This window comes from Rhinichthys klamathensis, unplaced genomic scaffold, assembly GCF_029890125.1.
Source record: "Rhinichthys klamathensis goyatoka isolate OS25496 unplaced genomic scaffold, OSU_Roscu_1.1 h1tg000784l_1, whole genome shotgun sequence".
Taxonomy (NCBI): Eukaryota; Metazoa; Chordata; class Actinopteri; order Cypriniformes; family Leuciscidae; genus Rhinichthys; species Rhinichthys klamathensis.
In genome coordinates, this window is record NW_026607181.1 from 288152 (window position 1) to 314427 (window position 26276).

The following is a 26276-nucleotide window of genomic DNA, read 5'->3' on the forward strand; positions in this document are numbered from 1 at the left end:
TGTAATTATGTAATATGTAGGTGAAACTCTTCATTATTTATGAGATATTTTTTAAATAGTTGATGGTTTAATGTTGATTTGTACATTTAAAGGCTTGAATACTTGAAATTACAGTAGCATTATTTCAGTAATAGTAATTATTTTTGTTAATAAAAATAAATTACTAGTTCTATGTACTTTGGGTGTGCTTTTTTTTCAGTATTCATGGGTGACTTTTTTATGTGAATTACATTTTTACATTTTAGGGTGTTGATGTTTGTCGATATGAAATATTTTATCCGGAAAGGACAAAACAAATGATAATGAATGAACCTCTAAAAGGTTCCATATAGAACCTTTTTCCTGGTTACAAAGAACCCTAAAGGGTTCTTTTGATTGAACCCTTAAAAAGGGTTCTTTATAGAACCTTTTAGGGGTTCCAAATACGTAGCGCCTGATAGAACCTTTTAAGGTTCTATATAGAACCTTTTCTTCTAAGAGTGAGGTGAAGTGCAAATTATGCTTGCATTCTAATTTTCTTTCTGTTTGTACTTAAAATTTACAGTATAACTCCATCAGCTTAGTCTTTTCTCTGCTTGTGTTCTACATGGTGTTTGTTCAGTCTGGATACATTCATTAGCTAACAAAATTAGATTTGTAAGTTCTTTTGCATTAATAGGATGTGAGGTCCAGTTCCCAGCGCGACACTAAAATAGGTAATAGCGATGTCTACTTTTTACTTAAGTAGAGCCCATACTTTTTTACTTTACCTTGAGTGAATAAGTGTAGTGTACTTCATCTTTTACTAGAGTCTTTTTAAATGTGACGTGAGTATCTGTACTTTTGCTTGAGTGAAGGATGTGTGTACTTTTGCCATCTCTGGCTATATAGGATATCTAAATATAATGCTATAATCAACAAACAACACAATTAGTTACCCTTGAGAGCTGTAATAGTAAAAACATGCTAAACGTTTTACAAGAAAGTCCCACATGTAATACTCAGCTATTTCATAGGCAAAGATTTTAGCCAATCACAGCACTGGGCGTTTACATTGAAGTCTCACAGCAGACAACAGACATGCCCCTTCAAACAGAGCGTTCAAATCAGAGGCTAAAATCAGGTTAGGAAAAAGCACACAGGATTGAGTCAACACTTCTAAGTGCACCCCAGGAAACATAATAAAATAATAAAACAATGCAGTTCATGGCCACTTTAAAATCTGGAACGCATTTTAAGCTTGTTCAAAGGCTTGTGCAAAGGCTGGGATCACTTCCTGGTCTCTCTGTCTCACTCTACTTTCCCGTCACCCTCTTTTAAAAGTATATTGTTTGTGTGAGATCACCTTAATCATCTGAGCCGCTGTGTTTCCTCTTGCACCGAGCGACACCATGGCCAGAGCCGAGGAGATGCTGACAGGAGAGAAGAACACATTTCCTGATGCGTTTCCTTCGCTGATCTTCTTGAACAAGTTGAGGCAGAACTGTGTGTTTGCTGCAGTCAAAGACTCCATTTTCACAAGCAAGAAAGTAGGAGAGAGAAATACGATCAGCATAACAACATGAAAAGAATTAAATCCCAAACACAGCATTGCTCAGTTCAGTTGTCATTTCCTATAAAGAAAGAAACAGTCAATTAGTTTTATCTCTCAAATGATCTCAGTTTTGACAAAGTTGGAGAAGTAGTTTAAACAGTTTGCATCATTTTCACCGTTACACATACATAACTGAAGTGTACAAATCTGTTCTATTAGACCTGTTTACTCAGTACATTGAATTAAAATACTTCTAACAAATAGAGAAGTTAAATAAAAAGCATTACCTAGAGTATTCAGCAGGAAATATGAAGTTCCCGTGTGTGTTGGAGGAAGCAGAAACCTTCCTGTATCTCTCTTGAAAACAACACGCAAGTGACTTAAACTGCAATTCATCGACTGGCCTCTAGAGACAGGCAGCAAAAGAGAGTCGATCGCCAAGACGGCACCGGGGTCCTTCAACACCGTCCTACACACAATCAAGCAATGCTGGACTAATTAAGTGAAGAGAGTAAAAATAAAAAAGCAATAAATCTATTGGTGGATACAACATTAAACCATATCTTACGGAAAAGTTACACATATATTCACGGTGTCCAGCATAAATCTGCGTTCACAAGCACAATAACAGGGCAGACAGCTACAGCTGGAGCAGCTAAATACCACTGTTATAATGCAGAACACAGACGGTTGCGATATGAATACATTCGTTTTGCATACGCAGTCAATAATCATGAACTGCACTGCCATACGTAAAGGCAGTCTGAGGACACAACAGTGCAAGGCCAGCAGTATCAGACTGCTGGCCTGATACTGCTGGCCTTGCACTGGCCTGATACTGCTGGGGTGGAGCTTATAGCGTCTTTCAAGGTTGGTTAAATGGTTGGGTGGGGTTCGCACTCATTATAGTTGTTGTGAATAGTAGGGTTAGTGGTTGGTGCGAGTTATTCGATCGTCAGCAGCACGCTAACTTCAGGTCTGACGCTTTTGGCCTGGCGCTGTTGTCCACAGACTGTTGTGACGTGCTACGAAGTCTCTCAGTCATCCAATGGCTGCTCAGCCGTCTTCCCCTTTTAGCTCGGCAGTGTACTGTGCACGAATAATAAGTCCCATACTGGCATTAGACGGGGGCAGCGAGGAGTTAATCGTCTCGTGCCCAGAAGAAAGGGCATAATTAGAGGGTATTTACCAACTGAGTGACCCAAGTGTTATGAGAAGCAGCAATAGCGGCCACATAAACCTTCAGTGTAGAGGACGAGCTGCCAGTGTCCAGCCGCTCATGTAAGAAAGCCAGAATTACAGTCAGGTCACAGTTATGCCGAATTCACATTGCACGATTTTCTAAGTCGTCAGATCAATGTTCTTTTCACACTGCGCGACTATCTGGGGTAGCATTCAGTTGCTGCTGTGTGCACATTGTATGATGGATTGGCTACAGGTGGGGTCACACATTGCATGACTTTACAATATAGGAAGAATCACAGACAACTCTGTCTAGTCTGCAAATTACGTTTCACAACCAAATGGTCGAGAAGTGATAAGGAAATAATGCAAGATCACGCTTGACCGAGACTGGAATTGTTATTAAAAATGGTAGCCCACAAGAAGCTTGCGATCCAAATTGCCTGTGCGCTGATTTGCAGCGAAAAGGAGAAAAAGAAAAAAAGATTATGGAGGAGGAAATGGTTGGGGAGACTTGCTGAGCTCTCGCCTCTGCTATCGTGTTCAGCACTCGGTGTGAAACAGCTAGCGGGCTCACTCTGCGCTGACCTGCCACACATGCAGGACCCAGAGCTGTGGCCCGGGATGTTAGTAAAAGTGTGTCCCTCTCCTCCCTGATTTTCTGCAGTACTAGCAGCATATGTGAATAAAAAACCTAAATTAAATCGATCTTGTATAAAATTTGGGATTAAACCGCTCAATTCATATGAATTAGTTTTACGATCTCTATTAACTTTTTGAAGCGCCAAAGTAATGGCGCTCCTGTCAATGGAGGGCCAGAAAGCTCTCAGATTTCATCAAAAAGATCTTCATTTGTGTTCTGAAGATGAATACAAGTCATACAGGTTTGGAATGACATGAGGGTGAGTAATTCATGACTTTAAAGGGGTCATATAATGGTAAATGCACTCTTTCAAGTTGATTGTACTGAAATGTGTGTTGGCAGTGCCTGTACACAACCATCATATAATGATAAAAATCCATCCAGTGTTTTTTTTAAATCTCCTTATATGTTTTCCCTTCTCTTAAATTAAGCCGTTTGACCGTGTTACGTCACACGGTCGGACGCCCCTCCCACGAATGTTGATTGACAGCAGTGTTTCAACACAGACCCGCCCTGAGCGAGCGGTCATCATAGTCCGCCATTGTTGATACGCTGGAGCAGAATGGCGTCTAAGCAATTGTGGTGTTCTGTTCTTGGGTGTAATAACGAACACAGTCATTTTGATGTTCCTAAATACGAACCGCTGAAGACGCAGTGGCTGAGTTTTTTTTCCAAAGGGAGTATTCCCCACGATCAAAGTCAATGCGTTCATGTTTGCGCAAATCAGAAGCTGCTCCTGAAAAAAAGAATGGGTACCAATTATTCATGTCCCTGCTGCACCTCATATTAATCTTTGCAAATCGCTTGCACGCTTCATGATGAATGCGTCTAAGGTTTACACTCAGGGTACATTACGGCATGTTTTCTATGTACAACGTTCTCAATATAATTCATAATCCCACGTTTATATTGAACAATGCGTTATGGTTATTGTGTTATTACAAACTGTGTACGTATACATCAGTAAACGCATAGCGTTCGTATCTTACTACTCTACCCTGCCAGTACATACAAAGATAGATCAAAGTGACATTACGTTAACCGACCATTCAGAAACATCCTGTTCGAGCCTTAATTGTCGAACTTTAAGGCCATCTTGTTCTGGGTCCGACTCCGGTTTAAACTGCCCTGTTACTGTTGCACAGATGTGTCCTCAGCAGAGGTGGGTAGAGTATCCAAAAACTGTACTCAAGTAAAAGTACAAGTACTTATAGAAATATTTACTCAAAGTAAAAGTAATAATCTTAAAGTTACTTGAGTAAGAGTAAAAAAGTATCCAATGAAAAAACTACTCAAGTAGTTAGTTACTAGTTACTTTGGATCACATAGGCATATATATATATATATATATATATATATATATATAGGGGTGTCACGATTCTCCAAATCCTCGATTCGATTAAATTTTCGATTCTAAGGTCACGGTTCGATTCGATTCTCGATTTTTACATTTATTTTTTTTAAAGCTGAAACCGGCCAATCAGGATGCTCTCTGTCTTACATGCGCTTCATGAGGCACATACGCAAGATCTCTCGCTCTCTCCCGTGCGTGCGCTATACGGTTTGGAGCACAGTTTTTTTCTGTCTCGCATGCGCGATTGCGCGCTCTTGCTCGCTCGCTCGCTCACTCTAGATTCCGGGAGATTTTAACTAATTTGCGGGCATCAGGGAGCCGCTATCAATATGCGGGAGACTCCAGGAACTTCCGCGAGACTTGGGATGTCTGCAAAGTAAACTGTGGCTTTTTTGAAGCGCGAACGTAACATAACTCACTGGAAATCCAAAAAACGTACACACCTGCGACTTCAATGAAAGAGGAGGGGGTTCAAGTTCTGTCGATGGGTCTCCTGCATCTGCAGTTGCCATGCTATCTTTTGAATGGCTGTAGCTAAGTTAGAGGAGGTTGACCATAGACTCGCAGCTTTTCAACACGCGTGTTTTTTTCCCGCTTGGCACGCTGACCGGACGTGACATGGGGGCGTGGCAGCATCGACGATTCCATTTTTTAATTCGATCGATTCTAATTTTTTTTTATTTCGATCGATTTCGATTTAAGATCGAAATCGTGACACCCTTATATATATATATATATATAACGTGATATTATTTAGATATTTTTTCATTTAAATGACTAAAATGATCATAATTAGATAAGCTATCTTTGCAACAAAAACAGAAGAGAAAAACATTATTTCTGTATATCTGTATATTGTATCTATAGCCCGAAAACCATTGCATGTCCTTTGGTTTGTATAATAGTATAATAACTTATACAACTACATTTGGATTATTAGACAATGTCGGAATATAGTGACTCTATGAAGTTTTGCATTTATATGTAAAGGAATTGGGAACCATTGACACAGATTAGAAAGTGTTAAAACTCTTCACATGTGCTCGCAGTCATGTCATGCCCAACACAAACAACGATCAAATGCAAGGATCTGTCACAGTGTCTGGTTGTGTTTTCACTGGGTGTCCACTAGAGGTCCCTTCCTTCCTGTATCCATTCACTCTAGAACCACATTTCCCATAATCCTTGTTTGTTCCCATCACTTGTGATTGCACCCAGCTGTTCCCATTTATGTTGTTAGTGTCTGTGCATAAATACCCTGTCTGTGTTAGTTCATGTCACGGAGTCATTGTATTGTATGTCACTCGTCAACGCCAAGGTCTGTTTCAAGTCTGTTTCTCGTTTGTTCTTGCTTGTTTTGTTTATTTGTTATTCGGACGGATTAAAATGGTTTTCGACACTGGCACGGATGAGTATGATTCTGACTATTTGGATTACGACTCTTGCATGGATGACGATGATTTGGATTGCCCTGACTATCATGTTGCTGCTTTTGGATCCACCCAATTCTCCGCTAGCGATCGTGACAGAATGACTCCGTCCTCAAATGGGTCCAGCAGCATGAACATTTTGCAGGCGTTTGCTTTTGTGGCTCGGCAAAGGGAGGAGGCCATGACGCTCAGATTTCCTAAAGACTTTTCGTTCGACGACAGAGAGTCCTTTAGAGGAGAGCGTCTGGCCAGATTTTCGGGGACCCGTGGAGCTCGCAGAGGAGGAAGTACTAGAGAGGAGTCCCGGACTCAGTCTCTACTTCGGTCTTCCTTCGACCATGATCCGGTGACGCGCAGCCCAGAACACCCTTCGCCGCGGGTCCTGTCCCGTCCTGAACCAGCACCTCGCCAGAAGAGACGACGGAGGAGAAGAAAAACCTCCTCCGTGACTGTCCCGGTGGTCCCTAGTCCGGTGATCCCAGTCCCGGTGATCCCAGTCCCGGTGGTCCCTGTTCCGGTGGTCCCGAGTAAGGTGGTCCCGAAACGGAGGAGGAGAAGGAGACCTGCGTCTGCCCAGTCAGAGATTGTCCACGTCACGTCTGCCCAGTCAGAGACTGTTCACGTCCCGTCTGCCCAGTCAAGGACTATTCACATTCCGTCTGCCCAGTCAGAGACTCTTCCAGGGCCGGAGCCAGTGTCTGTTCCAGAGCCGGAGCCAGTGTCTGCTGTTCCAGAGCCGGAGGCAGAGCCAAGGCCTGTTCCAGAGCCAGAGGCAGAGCCAGTGCATGTTCCAGAGCTGGAGCCAATGTCCGTTCCAGAGCCAGTGCCTGTTCCAGAGCCAGTGTCTGTTCCAGAGCCAGTGTTCGTTTCTGTGTTTGTGTCTGTTCTTGTGACTGTTACAGTTCTTGTGGCTATTCCTGAGCCGGTGTCTGTTCCTGAGCCTGAGCCGGTGTCTGTTCCTGAGCCTGAGCCGGCGTCTGTTCCTGAGCCTGAGCCTGAGCCGGTGTCTGTTCCTGAGCCTGAGCCTGAGCCGGTGTCTGTTCCTGAGCCTGATCCGGTGTCTGTTCCTGAGCCTGATCCGGTGTCTGTTCCTGAGCCTGAGCCGGTGTCTGTTCCTGATCCTGAGCCGGTGTCTGTGCCTGTTCCTGAGCCAGGGTCTGTTCCTGTTCCACCGCCATGGCCGCCCGAGGGGTCTTCACCGCCATGGCCGCCCGAGGGGTCTTCACCGCCCTGGCCGCCCGAGGGGTCTTCACCGCCCTGGCCGCCCGAGGGGTCTTCACCGCCCTGGCCGCCCGAGGGGTCTTCACCGCCCTGGCCGCCCGAGGGGTCTTCACCGCCCTGGCCGCCCGAGGGGTCTTCACCGCCCTGGCCGCCCGAGGGGTCTTCACCGCCCTGGCCGCCCGATGGGTCGTCTGCTTCGCCCTGGCCGCCCGATGGACTTCCTCAGGAGTCTGTACGAACCCTGCTTCCTGCTCCGCCCTGGCCACCTGAAGGGTCGTCACCGCCCGATGAACTACCTGTCCCGCCCAGGTCGCCTGAAGGGTCGTCTCCGCCCAGGCCGCCCGATGAACTGTCATCCCCTGGTTCCATTCCCTCCCATGGTCCTGGCCCTCCGTCCTTCCCCCTGATTCCCCACAGCTCCACCTCCCTCATGGACTTGTTTTTTCGAGTGTTGTTTTCTGTCGTGGAGCGTCTGGTAGCCGCTCCGTAGAGGGGGGGTTATGTCACAGTGTCTGGTTGTGTTTTCACTGGGTGTCCACTAGAGGTCCCTTCCTTCCTGTATCCATTCACTCTAGAACCACATTTCCCATAATCCTTGTTTGTTCCCATCACTTGTGATTGCACCCAGCTGTTCCCATTTATGTTGTTAGTGTCTGTGCATAAATACCCTGTCTGTGTTAGTTCATGTCACGGAGTCATTGTATTGTATGTCACTCGTCAACGCCAAGGTCTGTTTCAAGTCTGTTTCTCGTTTGTTCTTGCTTGTTTTGTTTATTTGTTATTCGGACGGATTAAAATGGTTTTCGACACTGGCACGGATGAGTATGATTCTGACTATTTGGATTACGACTCTTGCATGGATGACGATGATTTGGATTGCCCTGACTATCATGTTGCTGCTTTTGGATCCACCCAATTCTCCGCTAGCGATCGTGACAGGATCTTCTTCTGTCTGTTCTCCAAAATGTATTTAAATGTAGGCTATATTTATGAAAGCATCTTTAAACTGGTTAACTGAGTCTAATAAGGCAGGCAAAGGCATTCGTTTTCAAGTCGAGTTCGCACGCCACTGCGGAATACACACAGATTGTGTGTGTACACACATTCATAAACTGGACGATGGTAGCTTATTTAATGTATAAAGTAATGTATATGTCCAAAAAGGTGTAATGTCATACTTTGTAGTAGTGCTATATATGGCGTAATAATCTGTTTGGTTGTAAAATGTATTACCTTGAATGAAATGAAATCGAATGTATCGTCGTGTGGAATCATTCATTCACAGACAGCTTACGAAGTAACATAGCCTACGAAGATGTTCAACTAATAAAGATCTCATCGCTGGCAAAAAAATATGATGCATTTGCAGATTTACTTTCTAGACTGTACTGTAGACTGTGGACCGCCACTTCATACAACGCTCTTGATGTTCTTAAATCTTCCTGTTACGACTCCGAGACGATTCAGTGCGTGCAGGAAACTGAACAGATCATTCAAACTGATTCTCGAATTTAGACAGATCTGCCCAACTTGTTTGATGAAGTCTTTGAACAGAATCGACTCAAAAGAGTGATTCATTTGTGAATTGAGCATCGCTCATGCCCAGAAAAAAAGAGAGAGCGCGCGCTTAGAATAAACTACGCTTTTAACAACACATTGCATTAAAATAAAGTAACGAGAGGAACGTCGCCCAACGTAACGAAGTAAAAGTACAGTTTTTTCATTAGAAATGTAGGCCTACTCGAGTTAAAGTAAAAGTACCCACAATTAAATATACTCTTAAAAGTAAAAATTTTCCAAAAAAATACTCAAGTGTACTTCGTTACTACCCACCTCTGGTCCTCAGAGACTCCCGCTGCCATTCTTTTTCCAAAATATACCCTCAGCTGTTGTCAAGGCAACACTCCACGTGTGTTGTGTCAAAACGCCCCACAGAACAGAGGGGCGGAGTCATTATCATTTATCAAGTATGTACTTAAACGGCATGCTGAAAACTGTTTTTGACCAGGTAAAATGAGTTTTCTTACAATACTAATGAGAATTTTTAATTAAAGTATATTACAAACATTTCATTTAGACCCTAAAGAATCAAATTAACTTGTATGAAAATGGCATTATATGACCCCTTTAAATAATAAATAATGAAATTGCATATTCTTAACTCACACATAATGCATTAAAGGGTTAGTTCACCTAAAAAATGAAAATTAGATTTCATGCTTTCTGTTTCATAAAATAAAATGTAATGCATAGTTTATATACATATAAAAAAGCCTTATTGCTGAGAACAGTGTTTTCAGACATAATTTATTACTTTTATTAGCTATTGCATTTGGATATTTATAATATATATATATATATATATATATATATATATATAACCAAAGACTATTCTCTGTCACAGTTTAGACTTAAAATTGTTTGTAATTGTGGTTGAATATTCTGGCTCAACTAACTGATAATCAGTCTCCAACTTATCCTCTGTGTGTGTGTGTGTGTTCTCGTCTACCTATCTAAGTGGGGACCTTTGTGTCGTTACACACTCACCAACAGGGGACCGCTGTTGTCTTAAAATCAGCTAAAAAAAACTCTCTGGTGAGTTTTGAACATTTTGGATCAAGTGGGGACCTGTGTGTGTGTGTGTTTAAGTCCATACTCTATGACATGAATTAAGTGTTTAGAGCGTTTTAGTGCGTTTTGAATGTGAAATTAAGTAATTTCTTATCTTTCCGTGTTTTCCCCCTCGACATCTTTTCAGAAATCAGTTTTCTTTGAATTTCATTGGCACCAGAGTTTGACTAGTTTATTTGTAACAGCGGTTTATATTCAATTACAATAAAAACTCAAACAAAGCAGGTTTTGTTGAAGAATTGTAAAGGTTTGTTTCATTTATGTTTAATACTGATACAGTGAATGCATACACATATATTGACTCGTATAATAGAGCCTCATGTGTAACACAAATGTTTCTGTAAACTGATAGATTTGATTACTTATACAGTAACACGTCCAAAACCACAACCTGAATGAGTCTCTGAGACTCTCTTGAGACAACTGCAATACATTTCTTCAATCATAAACAGGCCTATTTTTACATTCAAAGTAATGGGAATTTTATCTATTTAATTATTATGCTTGAATACACATTGTTTCAATTAAAAGCATCCATGCAGTTGATATTTTTGTATCATTGATGTACTATTATAGTTTTTGTTAATATTTTTCTTTTCATATATTTTGCAATGTAAACTAAACAATTTAAACCTAAACTAAATGAAAATGAGAAATGTTTCCTTCACTCTCAGAAAATAAAGTAGGCTACATAATTGTACCTTTAGGGGTACAATGGCTTGTCACTGGGGCTGTACCCTCAAGGGTACAGCTTTTGTACCCTTGGCATAGGGTACATATTTGTACCCCTGTGTTTTGTACCTTAAGAGACTAGTCTTGTACCTATGGTGACAATTTTGTACCTTTAACAGTACAAAATGGACCCTTCAAAAAGGGTACAAAATTGGCTTTGACGGTACAATCGCTGACTATAATTATATATATATATAAATAATTTACACACACGCTGAATTAAAATCAGAATTTATTAAATCTTAAAATGATTAAATTCATTTTAAACACGTGGGAGTATGATTAAATTATCATACTCCCTTAAAATGATTAAATTCATTTTAAACACGTTTCATTTTAAACACGTTTCATTTTAAACACGTTTCATTTTAAACACAATGTCTAAATGTGACATATAAATGATCATCAACTGAGTAAGTGTCATTTGCCTGAAAGTCCATTTCATCTCCTGGTTTCAGTAAAGTCCATTCTTTATCAACCTTGACACTGCATGCATGAAAGTGGCAGTCGTAGGACAGAGGAATCAACATTTTTCCACAAAGGATCCACATGGTGTCTGTGTTAAAGATGTACTTGATTTGCCAAAACAATGGAATACGCTCAGAATGCAGTACATCTATGACAAATACATCTTTGACAGCATACTTCACATTGTTGACTGTTACTTCAGACACACGTTGGATAGCTTTCTCTGTTAAATCTACATCACTGAGGTTGTGATTGACCATCAGGGCTCTCTGCAGCTCCACAGGTAAAGATAAAAAAGGAGTGGTCACACTTTTTACCGGCACTTTCTCAAATTCACCCAGCATACTCCCACAAAACTCCCAGCACTGTCTGAACTGGTGTCTGTTGCTCAGTGTTGTAGCTATATTTACAAAATTTCTGCAGTTATGGGCAACCATTTTAAAATATTGGTGCTTGGCCTCAAATCTCATGCACCATAGCAAACGCAGCGGCCCATACATTTGTATCAGTCTTGAATAATGAATTAAGTAATGACACTTTGGAGTAATAACACCCCCAAACACATCTTTCATTTCTGTCAGGAACTCTTGAACAAGTACATTTAGCAAAAAAAGGTTCTCTCTCTTCACCTTCGTAGCCATAACGATCTCAGTAATCTCTCGACACAACAAAAAAAGGTAACACTTTATTTTACGACCCGCAAACAACTGCGTAAGTAAACCGAAATTACGGTGTACATTTCTGTAATTATAGTGTACTTCCGTGTAGGTATAAGGGAACAATATGTTAAGTTTTGGGTAATAAAGGGGTAACAAGCAGCAAATTATTTATAATGTAATTATTTTAAAACTAACAGGTACCTATTCTGTTAATATATTCCAGGCAAAAATTGTACGGCTGTTGTATATAAAAGTTATCATCACATTTCTGGCAAAATATGTACAGTGTGATTTCAAGATTATTTCTGTTCTGTTTATAGTTTGTGTTGATGTAATTTCAACATTGTGATTGTTTATTGTTAAACTTGTTTTAATAAATAGTTTTGGTTTAATTGTGCTACTGTACTTTTACAAGTACTAATTTAGAAATTTGTTGATAATGCTAATGGCGAAGCTAGGTTTGTCTGTTTCAGCATACTGGTTTAATGTTGTACTTACCCTGTAACTACACAGAACAAGGAGGTAACAAGCGCCACTTTAATATACAGCCCGCAGGAGTTACACTTACCCTGTAAAATACACAGTTGAAACGGGTAATAAACACTACTTACTATGTAACAATACGAAACAACACTATTCGCACAGTAATTACAGAGAAAGGTACTCTTATTAAGAAAAAAAATTTGCCCTGACATTTAAGTGTCATTGCAATACAATGTGATAAGGTAAGTACTAAGTACTACATGGTACGGTCTAAATTAAAATCATAGCAAAAACTAATTTTTTTTGACTTAACATTAAGTAATCTAGTAAGAAAAGCCAATAAATTCAATTTTTATCACACTGTGCTTACATACATTACAGCCATATATATATATATATATATATATATATATATATATGTGTGTGTGTGTGTGTGTTTAATTTTCAACCCACAGATGTCACAATTACCCTGTAACATTGCACAAGAACATATTTTGCCAGAAATGTGATAACTTTTATATACAACAGACGTACAATTTTTGCCTGGAATATATTAACAGAATAGGTACCTGTTAGTTTTAAAATAATTACATTATAAATAATTTGCTTGTATATCTGCTTGTTACCCCTTTATTACCCAAAACTTAACATATTGTTCCATTATACCTACACGGAAGTACACTATAATTACAGAAACGTACACCGTAATTTCGGTTTACTTACGCAGTTGTTTGCGGGTCGTAAAATAAAGTGTTACCCAAAAAAACATGCCAATATTTACAATCAGGTGGCACACGGTGTGCCATTACAAAAGGCAAAAGCCTGAAAAGGCACCACTTTTGTGAAGCAGATCCAATAATACCAACATGCTGCAGTCTTTCTGATAACTGTACTGGTTTGTTTACCTTGTCATTTTGACCAATGGACAGTTTTTGTAGTTCTTCATTTATTTCTCTTATAGTTATATGTTTCTCTGTATGAGCTTTGCCAATAACTAGCTTCATAAGAAGTGGAATTACACCCTCTAACAAATCGTGCATTATGTCCGGTGGTAAAGCTTTTGTCACATCAAAATATTGCAACTCTTCAAAAGGTGAAGGACCATTCACACCATAAGTCACTTTGTCATCAGGATTTTGTTGAATGCAGGCAAGATGACACTGATGAACCTCAGATGTTCTTAAAACAAAGCTGTCTTCCTCAAACATGTGTTTTATATCTCCATAAGAAGCCATGCAATAACGACAAATTCTACCAGAGTTAAATGACATGGAAAATCCACCGATCATGTGAGCTGACAAGTTATCACCAGATAAAGTTGCAAGAGCAGCACGAAATGTGTGCTCAGTTTCATCAACAGTTACTGTAAAACCATCCGTTGCCAGTTTTTTAAGATCATTAAGCAAAGGTTTTAAGATGACATCCAAACCACACTGTTTAACATATGAATAACGCACCAACAACGCTAAATGAATATGTCTCTGCTGCGATCTATACTTGTAGTCCAAATTGCCTTAAGTATAATAGAATGCGCACAGCTTGTGCTTGGTTCTTTTTGACCCCAATGGGTTAACTACTTCAAATTCGTCTTCATAGAAGTGCAGCCGCAATGCAGTTGGGTGATCTTTAAAAAACATGTGTTGTTTGAAAATTTCTCCATCACAGTAGTCTGTTAAAAATTCGCTGTCTGTCTCTGGATTATTTTCATTCAGAATTTGATCCCAAATGTCCTCATGAGAACAGTAATTTTTAAGCACTTTATCAATGGGTACATATGAATAGGAGCCCAGTGAGTGTCCTAAAGTGTCCCTTAACTTAAAATGAACAGGTTCTGTCATGTTAAGCTTGGATTTACAATGGTCTTTTATCATGTATGGCGATCGAATAGCTTTTGAGGCCTCATCAAAAAAATCATTAGACTGTATAACCCTTTTCAGTTGTGGACTTTGTGACATGTCAAAACCACTTTTCTGCAGGTGGTAAGCTATAAAAGAATCATAGTTCTCCTTAAAAAACACAGTAAGAAATTAACATCATCAACAATTTCTTCTTGAACTGACAATGGTAGGTGATTTTTCTCTCTACATTTCAGAACGAACTTGAAAAGATTTTCTTTGAAATTCTTTAACAGCTCATCCATACATGGAGGATTTTCAGTAACAGTGTGTGTCCTAGGCTGATCAAAATCTTCATCGACTACCTCAGTATTTCCATCGTCGTCATCATTGTCAGGACGTAAAACACGGTCTGTGTGTTTTCGATATACATGTCGCCTAAAAGATTCATATTTTATAAATGTTGACTGGCAGTCATTAAGTCCACATGTAATAGTGAAATTGGCTTCATGGGCATGAATGAGTCCTATGTGCTGAATTAGTTTCATCAAGGTGAATGTCCTCCTGGAGCATTTGGAGCACTGGTATGGACGAGGCATGGTCAGTAGAGGAGATTTATTTGCCTAGTGACAGTTATTGGCAGAGGCTGGTCACCATCCACAACTATTTTGGCAATGTACCTTTGGAGAAACATCAGTGTGTTCTTCAGATGTCTTGGATATGAAAGATTAAACACGAAGTATGTGCAGAACGCTGAGATGATTCCTTCATCGATTCCTGAGGTGCGACACACCTCGATGTGGTCCACTTTCAGAATGTTTGGAGCTCTCCTGGCAAAGGCCATTTTCCAGTCTTGGTCGGTCAACTGAATAGTTGGGTACGGGCTGTCAAGATCAGTCTATTCAAAGCCAAAAGGAAAAAAGCACAATTAACCTGACAGTCTTACCATTTGGTGAAAAATATTAATACCTCACAAATTCTGGTAATGAACAAAAAGTTAATCCATTGTGACATATTGCACTTGCTCTTAAAGGAGGAATGTGAGGCTGTTGTGATGTACATTGATAGGGTTGTTAAAATAGCAATAATTAGCATTGTGTTATTGGGTAGATACACTAGATTACTAAGCACATGCATCATCTACATTCTTTACACATTATGCTCAAATAGTGGTTTATAATTAGAAATTAGAATGTGACTATTCTGATGTGGTGTGCAGACTCAGCTAGTAAATTAGATTTTGTTTTGGGTGTTCATGCTACACAATTAAGAGTACAATTTTATTTTTTAGTCATTGTGCACAAATATTGTGCTTATGTACTCAAACTTCCGCCTTTTCCTTTCACACATGAACAGATATGAATTGCTGTTAAAACTTGTTTGACTGAATTTAAGCAAGAAGTAATTTAACAATGGTGGAAGACAAAAAGCAATAGGACCATCCAAGCAAGTCTTCAGCGTAGCAACCATGATGAGGTGATAAGCCTCAGTACCACTTTACATACCACTTAAAAGTAATGAAATATTTAAAAGTGGATAAAGTATTCCTTTAAGTGGAGATATGTGTGGGGTTAACAATGTGATTTACTTTCTATCAGTTTGTCAAGTGTATTTGGTGTTACGGAGGTGAACAAAAGAGATTTTAGCAAGCAAGACATACCTCTCTAAGTGTAATAAAGCGATCAATGTTCTCCTTGAAGATGTAAGGAAGAAAGATGAGGGCTGCTCTAAAGTCAATATCTGCAAGACATAAGATACATTTGATATTTAAACACCATTTTTCTAATTCAGAAGCAGTTCAGGTAAATATTAAGGTCATCACTATGCATTTGGTCCAGTGTAGATGTCAATTTCAGGTAAGCAATTTGAATATAAAAGATGACTTCCCCACAGAACCTGTGTTAATTAAGACCTTGTCAATTGAAGTACACTGTTTTATGACATAATATGTCTTTAATTCTATTTTAGATTTGTTATTATTCTTAAGGCCCACGACTTGGAAACACTGTGGCATAGGTATTAACATTTAATCAGTACCTGGAAGATCCTCAGTAAGAGCTTCTTCTTTGGTCTCCAGGTAAAACTGTAATAGTGGGGATTTCCTTTGAGCTAGGTGAAGCACTTTCGGTACAATACATTTGAAGCCTTCATTGAATCGCTGACACAAGTTTCCTGTTGCTGGATGGATACGTTCCAACTCATCAAACAACTACAGAAAAAAACAAAAAAAACATTAAGCTTTATTCCGTAACAGAGTTAATTCAGCTTGATACTAATCTAAGCAGCAGTGCTTAATGGCATATGGAAGATGTGTGACATTTGTGTGTAGACTACATGTTAGTTTTCATACTATAAAACCATTAAAATTCGCATAATTTATTTCCGCTGTCACATTTTTAATGAGGATTAATAAACAAGCGAAAACCACTATGTAACTTTGTCATATTTTTCCTCCATCTTGAATCTGGGCAGAGATATTTGAACCTCTTTTTGACGCATGACTTCTGGTTTGGTCCACTCCATGAGCTTCTCGTAGGTCAGTGCCTTTTCAAGCTGGATAATAAGAGAGACATGTCAGATGAATAGTTCAGTCAAAATAAAAATGCTCCACAAGTAAACATCTGACTGGTCACGGCTGGATAATTAAGCATTCAAATCACCTTCTGAAGGCCAGTGGTGTCGTCTTCCATCTCGTTAGGAAGGATGATCAACATACTGAGATTCTTCCCGTCATACGGCAGCTCCAGAACCTGACTGTTCATCTCTGGGATGAAGGCCAGAGGAAACTTCTCCTTTTGATACATCATCTTCACTGGTTTAGTTTGATTCTGCCAAACATAAATGGAAACACATTATAACCCATCAGATTTTACAAATATTATTAAAATAATATTAAAAAAAGATAATGAAATTTCACCTTGTTCAACTTAAACTGTCCATCTCTGGTGGCTTCCTTTGGGAATTTCTTCTCCCAGTTTCCCTTGAAGTAGATGGCGTTTACCAAAACCAGTTTCGTCATCTCATCGATGGCTCCCTGTGGTACCAAGTCCTTGATCTTCTCTAAAATACAGATGGACATAGTTTAGTTTGAGCAGTGATTTGAACTGGTGGGGTTTGATATTTCTTTTCATTTAGCTCAAGTCAAGAACCCATGAAGCCAAACATGGCCCATGAAAATACCTTTTTGCTGAAGTTAAAGTGCTGAAAAACATGAAATAACTTTTTTTGAGTGTAGAATTAGATTAAAATTGAGAATAATTTTATGCTGGATTTCACCTTGTGTTTTTTTCTCCACCCATTTGTTGATGTTGACACGAGCAGCCTCTGATTTGTTCTTGAAGTCCACCTTCTCCAGTCCGGCTTCATAGTAGATTTTTGCGTCATTGAGGAATTTCTGTTACACAGCAAATCGATTGAGGTGCAAATAAGTTGAGAGTTGATTTCCAGAACCTCCAGTGAATAAACCGAGTCTTACCTCAACAAACTGGTAGGATTGCTCTCCGTAGAGGCGGTTGGCAAGACTCAACACATACGGGACTCCTGGTTTGTTCAGCTCACTCATAAACTTGTTGAAGCTGGAATGAATTTGGTCCACAGGTTTTTCCTCTGGACATTTCTGTTTGTATCAACAATTTAATCAGTTGAATCAGACAAACCAAAAGGATACATGCATCTCTGCAGTAAATACAGATGTTCATGCAACAGAACCTTGACAGAATGTTAGCTAAAGTTCTGAGAACGTTCCCTGTTAACTAGGTTAGTGTTTGATGTAAATATTCATACGAAACCTTGAGTTCAGCAGGTGTCTGATGATTCTGGGTTTGCTGCATCATTGGTGGTTCATTGTTAAAACCCAGGACCTACACAGCATATGGTAGAATTAATAAAGATATTGTGAATGCACAACTCAAATACTCATTAGAATAGTTTAAAATGTACTAGAAAAGACAATGAAAAACTTACAGATGTCAAACACATTCTTTGTTGATTTTTGCCCTCAGACCTTTGATAATTAAATGAGTGAAAAGAGTGATTAATTGCTGGCACTTTACTGTTTATGCCATGCCTGGAACTCAAATTACACGCAATGTGTCTGAAATTGAACACTTCCCTGTGCCAGAAGAGTAGTATGCATAGTATTTGAAAAACTTCCTCCAGATTCTGAAGTGTGCATTCAATGGACACAGTACCATCCCAAAATACAAATACTTTGTTACTTTACTTAAGTAGATTTTTCTGGTATACAGTACTTTACTTCACCATTTATTGTTCTGACAACTTTTTACTTTCACTCACATTTTTTACACAAATATCTGTACTTCATATTCATACTTACATTTTCAAACCTAGCTCAATACTTTCATTTTAATCTGTATTTGGTGGCATTATCAATACTATTTCTAGTCATTGCACATTTTTTCCCCCAACCTAATGTAATACAGAAAACATGACTCCCCGCACCACAGATGTAAGTTAGGCTACAAAGCTCCCATGGAGCAAGGCAGAAGGCAACAAGAATAGTTAACGTTATGGATGAGACAGAAGGAGTTAGCGATGTCAACATGACTGAGAAAAGAGACATTTCTGATCATGGCCATATATGAGGGGAGGGAGATGTTCGAAATTAAAAAGGATTCCTGGTGAATGCGCCTTGCGTGTATTGTATCACCCTAAAAAGCACAAAATGTTTGCTTTTAAGAATTTGCAGTTGAATTTAAGAAAGCACTGAAAGGTTGTGAATGACAGTTAATGCCCAGTTTTTGAACCGATTCGCAGGGGCTAAGATTTTGTATCTCAGTGTTGTATAAGGGATGTTGCCACATTTTGCTAGTGCTGAAGGCACACGTTAATATTCAGTCTTTAGGACAAGTTGTTTAGGCATGTATCTGGAATGTGTCTGTATTATAAATCAATACTGCTCAAATTGGCGACATGACTGAGAACAAAGAAATACTTTTATTTTTTATTATGGAAATGTGTACTCTGTTTTTTAAATTTCTCCAGTATTTAGCTGTCATCTGAAACCCTACAGGTTTAGTCCAATAGTTTGGTGAACGTGATTTCACAAAGTATCACATGTTCCTGGATCAACATCTTTGTTGATCCTGGATCAACTTTCCAATCAACCAATCAGATTTGAGGGACACGTTTACAGTTTATGTCAAGTTTAGGCTTAGAACCAGGGTGAAGTACTTAAACATCAGTGTTATTCACCTTTCATTACCCTCTGATTTTAGGGAAAAGTTATGGGTAGGGTTAGGTTTAGGGGTAGGGATTGGGCAAGGACTACATTTTGGGACAGGAATGTTGATCCAGGATCAACAAAATATGCTGATCCAGGACCATGTCTTACTTGGCAAAATCACGGTGACCCAATTGGTGGTATACTGTACAACCGGTAAACCAGGTGAAGTGTAAATTATGCTTGCATTGTAATTTTCTTTCAGCTTGTACTTTAATAAGTATAAAAGCATCATAATAATGTGGCAATCGAGACAAATTGCTATAGGTCTAATATAATGACTACGCCACCTGGGAATTCTCAACCCAGGAATACCAACCTAGTATATATATAGGCTGCACAGATTTTTCCCAAGTGATAGGACAAGAGACGTGGATGAATAAATTACTTTTTTTATTTATTAAACGGACACAAATGTAATAAATAATTCAAGACAAAGACACAAGGACAATGTTCACAAGAATACTACAGCGCTGACTAACAAACTTCATAAATAAATACAAAATAAATAGTCAAAATGGCAAAATAATCAGACAGAAAGGACGGAGTGTGGCCAGCAGGGGGAGACTCGAGGAGCACCACATCACTCGAAAAAGTAGCACAAGAAATACACAAAAGAAACCAAATCAGTATCACCTTCACACACTAGTGCACATGCACAGCACACCACAAGTCAAGCCCAGCCCCTTTACTTTTAGACACTCAATTCCTAATGAACAAAAAAACAGAACATGCAGAAAATAATTAAATACACAATTCACAATGGAAACAGATACAAAATAAATTAACTAAACAATAAGCATTAGAAAGAAACAATACAACTACCAAACTCACACCACACTCTCCTTGTAAACATACATGCACGCAGGCACTCACGCCCACGGCACAGACACGCGCGCACACACACACACACACACACACGGGCTACAGACAAACACAAACTCTAAAACTACAGGGCGGCGATATTCCTTCAGTCAACCCGCATGTACAAGCAGTACAGTTTCTTATTAGGCCGCAGCCAGAGTAGAATACTAAAATTGACGCAAATCCTTTCGTTTTAATCTCTCGTTGAGACAACAGCAAAACAGCAGCGCTCCGTGATGAACGAGCGAATTACAGGTTACCCCAGCAAACGGAATCCTCCCCGCTACTCAGCAGAATATACTGCACTTCTGAAATGACAACTATAATTAAAAAGAAATCTCATAGAGCATAACACGTTTACAAATAACCTGCATACTTAGGGTGCGAGGAATCCAGTCACGGCGGTCTGAAGTGCAAAATCAATGTGCACGCTGTAAATAGAACAGGAGGGAGTTTAATTCACCCACTGCCCTATAGTATAAAAGGAAAGATAAAAACTATAAACATCCGCGTTCCTACCTGTGGAAAGTCTATACAAGACCGCCAGCCGTGGGAAACAGCACTCGATCTCCTACATGCCACACGAGGGACCAAACAAACAAATTTCCCGCATACAGCTCAGCATGCGGGACCGGAAGGGAAGAGAAGAAGCCCTGTGACGCAATTCACTACAAAGCAGATATATATACACCGCCTTTAGCGGTGATGGGCTTAATAAATAGACCCGAAGCAACCAATAGTAGCCCAAAGCCAAACATCTATACTGCCACAATAACTTTGAGTGGTTTCCAAAGACAAGATCGAGGCAGAATAACCCAATCTATGAAGTGGCCTAGTGTTACGAATGGTGGTCCTAAGAAATGTGCACGATGAGGAATAACTTTGGAATGAAGACTTTACTGAACAATCACATTGGAACTAGGAGAAACTCTGGAGGAAAACACAACCAAACATCAACGAGAACCGACAAACACTAAAGGAGAACACAGGGTATGGGCGGCGGCTATCTTGGGACGAGACTCTGGAACGGCGGCAGCCATCTTTGGACGCGATTCTAGAACGGTGGTGGCCATCTTGGGATGAGGCTCTGGATCGGCGGCCATCTTGGGACGAGGCGCTGGAGTGGCTGCCATCAGGGCCGTCGCCAGAACATATAGAATGGGGGGGCATTTCATTTTCATGGGGGGGCACACTTTTTATGATCTACAAAACAGACAGTCACAAAAACAATAACATCCCCGATTTAGTCTATTATGACTGAAATAGACCAAATTCTATATTTAAACAACACCAAAACACAAAATATTATTTTTCTGAACACCGGAGTTTAGCCAATATTCTTTTATTACAGAGAAAACTGATCCTAGACCAGCATTTATGGACAGCTTTTCCCTCTAAAAGCAATCAGAAGTATATGGAAGCTTGTTTTCGCCACGGAATAAAAAAAATTAAAAGATAATTGCGACTTTTCATCTCACAATTCTCAGATGGATTTCTCTCAATTCAGAGTTTTTCTCACAATTCTGACTTTATAACACGCAAATGTGACTGTATATCACTCAACTCTGACTTTATAACTTGCCATTTTGATTTTATATCACGCAATTCTGAGAAAAATTACCTCTTTTTTACGTGTCAACAGTCTGTTTTTAGCAGGCAAATGAATCAGAAAATTCGACAAGCCCGCTTGGCCAGGGGAAGGTAAGCCTTGCGCAGAGCCTTACACGCTCCGACTAATTTTCATATTTCTGAAGACTATGTGTTATTTAAAGTAAAGTACAGAGATTAGTGCACCTGTGTGCTAAATGCTGCTGACGACATTTCGTTATGGAATACGTGGATACGTTTTTTTGCTCTCAATAGTAAGTTTGCTCAATGATATGATTAGGGGGGCACGTTGTGTCATCTGGGGGGGGGCACGGCCCCCTAATGCCCCCCCCTTGGCGACGGGCCTGGCTGCCATCTTGGGACGAGACTCTGGAATGGTCTCGAGTTCACCGTTGTTGGAAAGGCCGATGGTGAACTGGGACTCACAGGTAGCCAACACCCACTCCACAAACACCTCAAAGTTCTCTCGAGGTCCCACACAGGGCAGGTGTGCCTTCGTCTCCGCATTGAGTTTTGTGTGGCAAAAAAAACTAGGAGAAACTCTGGAGGAAAATACAACCAAACATCGACAAACACTAAGGAAGAACACAGGGTATATATGCATGTGGCAAACAAAGAAAACTAATGAGATAATTAACGACACACAGCTGAAACAAATGAACTAATGAAGACATGATGATGGAAAGAAGGACTGAATCTGAACAAAATGAACACAGAAGAAAGTCCAAAAAACAAACTAACATGTAACACCTACCTAGGGAATGGCAACATTTATTTTATTTATTTTATTTTATTTTTTCATCAGCTTAATATTTTTTTCTGCTTGTGTTCTACATGGTGGCTTCTACATTAGCTAACACAATTTGAAATGTAAGTTATTTTGTATTAAAGCATGAAATATGATGTGAGGTCTAGTTACCAACTTACCAGTGTGACACTAAAACAGGTAGGGGCTAGTAATAGCTACTTTTTACTTAAGTAGAGCCCATACTTTTTTACTTTACCTTGAGTGAAAAAGTGTAGTCAGTACTTACATTTACCAGAGTCTTTTTAAACATGAGTATATGTACTTCTGCTTTAGTGAAGGATGTGTGTACTTTAACCATCTCTGGCTATATAGGCTATCTAAATGTAATGCTATAATCAACAAACAACACAATTAGTTCATCTTGAGAGCTGTAATTGTAAAAAAAAAAAAAAAAAAAAAAAAAAAAAAAAAAACATGCTAAAAGTTTACTAGAGAGTCCCACATGTAATACTCAGCTATTTCATATACAAAGACAGTAGCCAATTACAGCAGTGGGTGTTTACACTGGAGTCTCAAATCAGGGTAGGAAAAAGCACACAGGATTGAACATTTGTTTTAATGGGGAATCATGAAAATGGTATGTGTGATGAATGTGATGTTTTAGAAACAGTAGAGCATGTATTTTTTAAATACAACAATGATGACGACCAGTAACTGTCACGGTTTGAGAGATTCTCAAGGCATCTTTACATAGAAAAAGTGGCACACAAACCAAATCTGAAGTGGCATAAAATTACAAAATGTGGATTTACACAGATTTTTTAGCATACACAGAGCAGCTTTAGAGCTTTAGAGCAGCCTTAACTTAGCTGTGTAAAGATGCCTTCAGACATATAGGACTGTTTAAACCTTTTAAAGAATACAGGACTAGAGCATAGGACATAATGTATGGGGATCGTGATGCTTCTGCCCTTCCTAGAAGATGAGGGGAAAGAGTGTAAGCTGGAGGAGCTGAACACGCAGTGCCAGCAGAGGGTGGGTGGGGCATTACATCTTCATATACAAAAGAAACAAAGCAAATGCAGATGAATCACCCATGTAGGCTAAACAGTAGGTGGCGTTAATACTCCTAAGGAGTGAGTGGCCATTAACAAGAGGAAAATTATAAAACAATACAGTTCATGACACCTTTAAAATTTGAAAAGCATGCACTCAATGTGCAAAGGCTTGCGTCACTCTCTGGTCCCTCTTTCTCAGCCTACTTTTCCGTCACCCTCTTTTAAAAGTATATTGTGTGAGATCACCTTAATCATCTGAGCCGCTGTGTTTCCACTTGCACCGAGCGACACCATGGCCAGAGCCGAGGAGATGCTGACAGGAGAGTAGAACACATTTCCTGATGCGTTTCCTCCGCTGATCTTCTTGAAGAGGTCGAGGGAGAACTGTGTGTTTGCAGCAGACAAAGACTCCATTTTCACAAGCTAGAAAGTAAAGAGAAAGAAAAATTATCAGCATGTGAAAATCTCAAACAGAGCTTTGTTCAGTTCAGTTGTCATTTCCTATGTAAACAACATCACATGCTTGTCTCAGAAGCAGTACATCCATGCTTTTTCTCTCATATGACAGCAGTTTTGTTAAAATTAGAACAGTAGTTTTTGCATCATTTTCATTATTAAACATACAGAACTGTAATGTACAAATCTCTTCTATTAAAGCACTATTCAGTATTCAGCAGGAACGATGAAGTTTCCCCATCTGTCGGAGGTGAATGAATGATTTGCTGAGTCACTAAGTTTCATTCTTATAAACGTTGCCTCCCCCTGAAGAGCCCATCCTCTAAACCAAATCCAGCCTTTTTGTAAAACGTCTCGAGTTACTCAACTATGAGAGGAGGGAATGAAAGGATATGCGTGTGACGTCACCGTCGGCCGGAGTGACTGCGGTTATGCCCACTGAGTGGCAAAAGTCTAAGTGGTAGCATTGGTTTTCAGCGTGAATGCCGCAAAAACACACACAACACATGTAAAATAGGAAAGAGCTTTGAGATTGAATGTACAAATAGATTTGTTAAAGAAATCTGAGGAATATTTATACACAGGCAAATTTCATTTATGTATTTTCCCGGCGTCAAAATCAGGCTCAGAAAAACTATTCTGGGTTGCATGTCAATATCCATGAATCACTGGATCTTTGGTAAGTTGTAGTGACGTAAGTGACGTCAATGCATACCCTTTTGCCACGCAGCCTGACTGAGTGGCAAAAGAGCCTGCTGTATGAATGGATATAATAGAGGAAACTGCGGAAACACGGATAAAACAAACGATTATCAGTTTAAACTAAAAGTTGGACTCGATAGTGTTCCTTACAACTTACCAAAGATCCAGTGATCCATAGATATTGAAATGCAGCTGTAGGAATCATGTATAAAAACGTTAAAAATCGTATAAAATTCCTGCCGTGTAAAACGTGTTAATTCCCAGACTTGATGCGTTATGAGCTGGGCTCTGAACGGTGCTGAGAGCACTGAGGTGTATAACCATGTCTAGGTGTAAGCCTCACCATACAATCGTTTGGTCCAACTGCATACAAGCACTGTTGACAGAGAGAGCTTCCAAATACCCCACATGTTAATGCGTTTTGAACGAGAGCCCTCTCAAGTTGCTTTCAGGTGGCTCGAAGGGCGAGTTGGTAGTGCGCTGAGCATGAATAATAAGTCCCATACTGGCATTAGACGAGGGTGGGGAGGAGTTAATCATCTCGCACCACGAAGAAAACGTGAAAAACTGATGACTGAAGCACTGTAAAATCACGGCAATTGTATTGGCCAGCACCTAGAGAACATATCATCCACTTCTTTATCTGAAGCGACCATGTTGAGCCCGGAGGCATGGCAACGAGACGTAGTGTCTCGTTCCCAGTTTTCAGGGAACCAGGGTTGCAGTCGTAACCCGAGACGTTCCCTTTGGAAAGGAACTCGCACTGCGTCCTGAGACACTATTGGGCAACGAAATACTAAGCTATCTGCTTGGCATAGCTATCAAGCCCCAGGCGACGTACTCAAAATGATGACCCTTAAATCAAGGGGAGTACTGAAGTCTGCATCTGGAGTAGCCCGACAATCAAGGAGGATTTAGCTGAAAGCCAGTCACTTAACAATGTCTAGCTTGCTATATATAGAGTGGGAGGCCAAATAAACCTATGAAGGCCTGCTACACTTTAGGCCCAGCGAGCAAAGTACTCTACAAAAAATTAGGGAGACTATCTACGCTTCTTGGCAGCAATAACGTGGAGGCACCTGCAGGGCCTTACTGATCACGGAGCTCTAGGGAGCTGTTAGTAGTAACACAAATTTGTTAGAAAGGTACTAATAAATAATAATAATAATTTGTTACATTTATATAGCGCTTTTCTGGGTGGGAATCTCCTCAACCACCACCAATGTGCAGCATCCAATGTGCAAGCTGACGGCGTGCACATGCTTATTACGTGTTTAGTAGGTATGCGTGTTTGAATATATATGTGCGCAGGCGTGTACTCTTTCTTTACAAATTGAGCTAAACAAATTACTTGTCTGGGCTTAAAAATGTATAATACAGAATTATTTATCGCTTCCGAGTAGCCATGTGAACCGTAACTATTTTGACAACGTGTTATCTGTACAGA

General features: G+C 39.9%; 2 protein-coding genes across 7 annotated transcripts in view; both read right to left on the reverse strand.

The window, feature by feature from the left end:
- Positions 1 to 1891, reverse strand: part of LOC130077874 (leukocyte elastase inhibitor-like) — a 145604-nt gene extending 143713 nt beyond the window's left edge. Inside the window, exon 1 of one of the 2 annotated variants that reach the window (XM_056243278.1) lies at positions 1801 to 1882. The gene's annotated coding sequence lies outside the window, so the exon portion shown is untranslated. Of the gene's footprint in view, positions 1 to 1800 lie in introns of both variants that reach the window. The other variant, XM_056243280.1, reaches the window with a different exon arrangement.
- LOC130077872 (leukocyte elastase inhibitor-like) overlaps positions 1 to 26276 on the reverse strand; it is a 52094-nt gene that overhangs the window by 11799 nt on the left and 14019 nt on the right. The window contains exons 1-3 of one of the 5 annotated variants that reach the window (XM_056243273.1): positions 17940 to 18007; positions 17627 to 17767; positions 17428 to 17545 (exon numbers count right to left, since the gene is read on the reverse strand). The exons of 2 other annotated variants lie outside the window; for them this stretch is intronic. In XM_056243273.1, coding sequence (XP_056099248.1) covers positions 17428 to 17545; positions 17627 to 17767; positions 17940 to 17984 — 304 coding nt within the window. In that variant the 5' untranslated portion in view covers positions 17985 to 18007. Of the gene's footprint in view, positions 1 to 1324; positions 1526 to 1800; positions 1847 to 17427; positions 17546 to 17626; positions 17768 to 17939; positions 18008 to 26276 lie in introns of those variants that run through there. 2 more of the 5 variants (XM_056243270.1, XM_056243269.1) reach the window with 2 other exon arrangements.